This window comes from Olea europaea, chromosome 17 (genome assembly GCF_002742605.1).
Source record: "Olea europaea var. sylvestris chromosome 17, O_europaea_v1, whole genome shotgun sequence".
In the NCBI taxonomy this organism is placed as follows: Eukaryota; Viridiplantae; Streptophyta; class Magnoliopsida; order Lamiales; family Oleaceae; genus Olea; species Olea europaea.
Window position 1 is genome coordinate 659,450 of NC_036253.1, and position 3,232 is coordinate 662,681.

General features: G+C 38.5%; 1 protein-coding gene across 3 annotated transcripts in view; it reads right to left on the reverse strand.

Moving 5' to 3' along the window:
- Positions 1 to 1,006: 1,006 nt before the first annotated feature.
- LOC111365932 (squamosa promoter-binding-like protein 14) overlaps positions 1,007 to 3,232 on the reverse strand; it is a 4,114-nt gene continuing 1,888 nt past the window's right edge. For all 3 annotated transcript variants that reach the window (XM_022986499.1, XM_022986497.1, XM_022986496.1), the window contains 2 exons: positions 2,018 to 2,157; positions 1,007 to 1,885 (listed from right to left, as the gene is read on the reverse strand). In XM_022986499.1, the coding sequence (XP_022842267.1) occupies positions 1,266 to 1,885; positions 2,018 to 2,157 (760 nt within the window). In that variant the 3' untranslated portion in view covers positions 1,007 to 1,265. The remainder of the gene's footprint in view (positions 1,886 to 2,017; positions 2,158 to 3,232) is intronic.

Here is a 3,232-nt window from a genome sequence, read left to right on the forward strand (position 1 = left end):
TCGAGAGTTGCCTTTTAAAATATAAGCTCTCTAGTCGAAGATCACCTAGATAATTAGTTATGTCCTCTTACTGATAAAAAAAAAACTGATGGATATATTTATTAGTAATATTCTGACATGAATTTTAAATAATTTGAATACGAGTTGAGAGAAAGGGCAAGGTTTCTTAATTCGTTTAACGATGATCTTACTTTCTCTGGTTTGTCATGTATAAGATTTCATTCAAGTTCCTGTATTCGGCCGAAAATCACTTTCCCTTGCTTTACTACTGGTTTTTATTTTTTAATCTCATACAATATAGTTTTCATTCGATATGTAGGAAGCAACCATTGCGAAAGGAAAAAAACTGGCTTTACATAATTTTTTTCACAGAATTCCACTAGAATAGAGACAAGTGTGTGGGTCCCATGCTGCATAAAAAAATGCCAAAAATGTGTATGGGCCTCTGAACTGTGAGTTGTCTATATATATTCTGTCAAAATTCTTTTTGTACGTGTAGAAACATTCATTGCGAAAATCCGGGAGTTAAAGAAACTCTGTGAGAGCACACTTTCATTGATATTTGATGGAAGACCTGTCAATATCATTGGAGAGACGAGTGCATTATTAAGCAGCAGCTTAACGTGTCAAAGTACTGAGATATTGGTCTTTTGTTGACGTACTCAGTCGAGTAGTGACAGGTCGGCGTCGCTAATAAGTCTATTTTGTTTGATATTAATGAATGAGCTTTCCCTTGCATACAACGGAAGCTAGCTAGTGTCTATTTCTCTTCTGAAGTGCGTAATTCTCGTTGCTTGCAGAATTAGTAGAGCTAAGTAGCATTAGAATTGAAAAATTGTTTTGCTTGTATGGGAAACTTTGTTTATGAATAGGGCAAATTTTTGGTCATTGGCTTTTTGCATTTTGCCGTTACAGGAATCAGAATGAACTGTCGGTTTGATCAAGAAAATCGGTAACCATTAAAGCTAGCAGAGTAGCATGCAAGACCGTTCACACTTTCTATAACATAAATGGGCAATTCAGCTACTTCCACAGGAAATGATTTCAAAACACAGAGTAGGACAAAAGCTGATGTCTGTCATCCAATGACATTAACCATAGGCGAGCACAGAGTCTTCTTATGCCTCTCTAACAGAAGAGTGCAGAGTAAAACATCTCACAAATGCTACTAGCTGACGAGAACTTAAGAAACATAGGTTTTAATTATTAGAACAGACAAGGTTCCAAGGACCTTAGCTTTGGGCTTTAGATAAGTAAAAAGACACTCAAGGAGACCAGTGCAAATCCTCGACAGGAGAAGCATAACCAGTCGAGAGCTCAAGTTCATGGTACTGTCCGCCACCTTGTTGAGCCAACTCGAGCTCATTGGAATATTGACTGTTGGCCGGATGTGAAATCTGACCTAAACCAAGATCAGGTGGCATCTCGTGGGAACCGATACTAGCTTGGTTGTCCTTGAAACCCCATGGAAGGCTCATAAAGTCGCCAACAGATGCATCATGTGCAACTGGTGGCTGAACCATGGACGTCCCATTCGGACCATATAAAGTGTTCAGCCCGGGACAAGAGGGTATGTTTCTTGAGCCCCAGGTCTGACTTGACAGAAGAGAGAGAGCACTGCCAGAGTCCGAGACTCCACTGAAACTTCCAGAAGATAATCTCGGACCCAAATAGCTGGCACTAGTAGTTGAACCTTGCAGAAGATTGGGTGGTGGAGGATTCTCTGAGTTTCTATGCCATGGTGATGGAATAAACTTTTCGGCGACAGGAACTTGATTCCCCAATCCTCCTTCGGATGACGACATATTTGGCCATGAATTCCTCCCAGCCGCACTTGGATATGAAGAGAAGTCCATCACAAAACCTCCATTTCTGCCATGGGCTTCTGTTAAGGCAAATATCAAATATCTGAACATCTCAGTTAAGTGCAAAAGAAAATTAATTAAATTAAAAAACTAGGCCTTATGAAAATATTAGCACTAGAATTCAGCGAGGAGCTCAATCAGTAAAGGCTAACCAAAAATGGATGAAGAAAAGTTTCCATGGCGAGTGGATGGTAGAGATCCAGGTGGAGGCTTCCTTCGACGCTCGTTGTGTCCAGCAAGTCTTCTCCGGCAGCTTCGTTTTCCTTGGTCAAATTCAGACAATTGATGAAACCTGGAAAAGGCTATCAGAAAAGATCTCATTCCAACAACAAAGAAGGCCTTAAGACACCACTATTTAGCAAAACCAAGATTCAAGATATGTTGGACTGTTGAAAATGTATTGAAATCCAACTAGTTTATCACAATTCAACAGATTTCTGCTACAATTAACACTTGACATCACAATCCATCGAAGTTTAATCATCCTTTAAAGCTTTTAGAGATCTTAAAAGGTCAATATCAACAAAGTTGATCCATCCCTTTCCTTCTTACAGATTAAGACACAAAGATGAAATAATTAAAAGATGATTGTCTAATGGTTCCAATTATCTGATTATTATAATATAAACAATGCTCCCTGGCGTGGGCTCAGATGTTGCATCACTTGGTCCTCACTGGCATGTCCACTTAATTGACCCTTTATAGAACACAAATGTCTAACAGACATAATTACCAATAAGGTAGTCTTCCAGTCCTTCATTTTCCAACGTGGGATTAGTAATTGTTATTCATCTTACCTTATTTGCACCAAAGCCCATCATCATCCCTCCAAGTTCCCCGTCTTTCGGAAATTCTTCAACATCCATTATTCTTTAGCTCCATTACAGCCAAGATCACCACTCAGTAATCACTACTTATTAGAATAATGAGGAAATGCCAAAAATCAATTTGGCACATTTTGCAGGCACGTGAATGTCAAATAGATAACAACATCTTGCCTGGTATTCACTCATGATCCACCACTCGTAAATTCAAAAACACATAAATCTTATAATTTAGGGTTGTTTATCACGTGTTAGTACAAAATTCTCTATATTGATGCTAAGCTTGCAGAGGGAAGTGTAAAATGGAACATTGTACAAGTGTATAGGGTATAAAGTAAGTTTATAAATGAACATACATGACAATGTTTTGGAGGAATTCTGAATTTGATTTCACACGCACGCCTTTTCAATTACCTTACAGAAGGAGTCTATGTAATCATCACAATTAAAGAACTTGATCAAGTCATTAGATGCTATAAATTCATTCGATGAGAAGATGTCCAACCTAAAGTTACTCCATAAGAAGAAAGAAAGGGAGGGGGG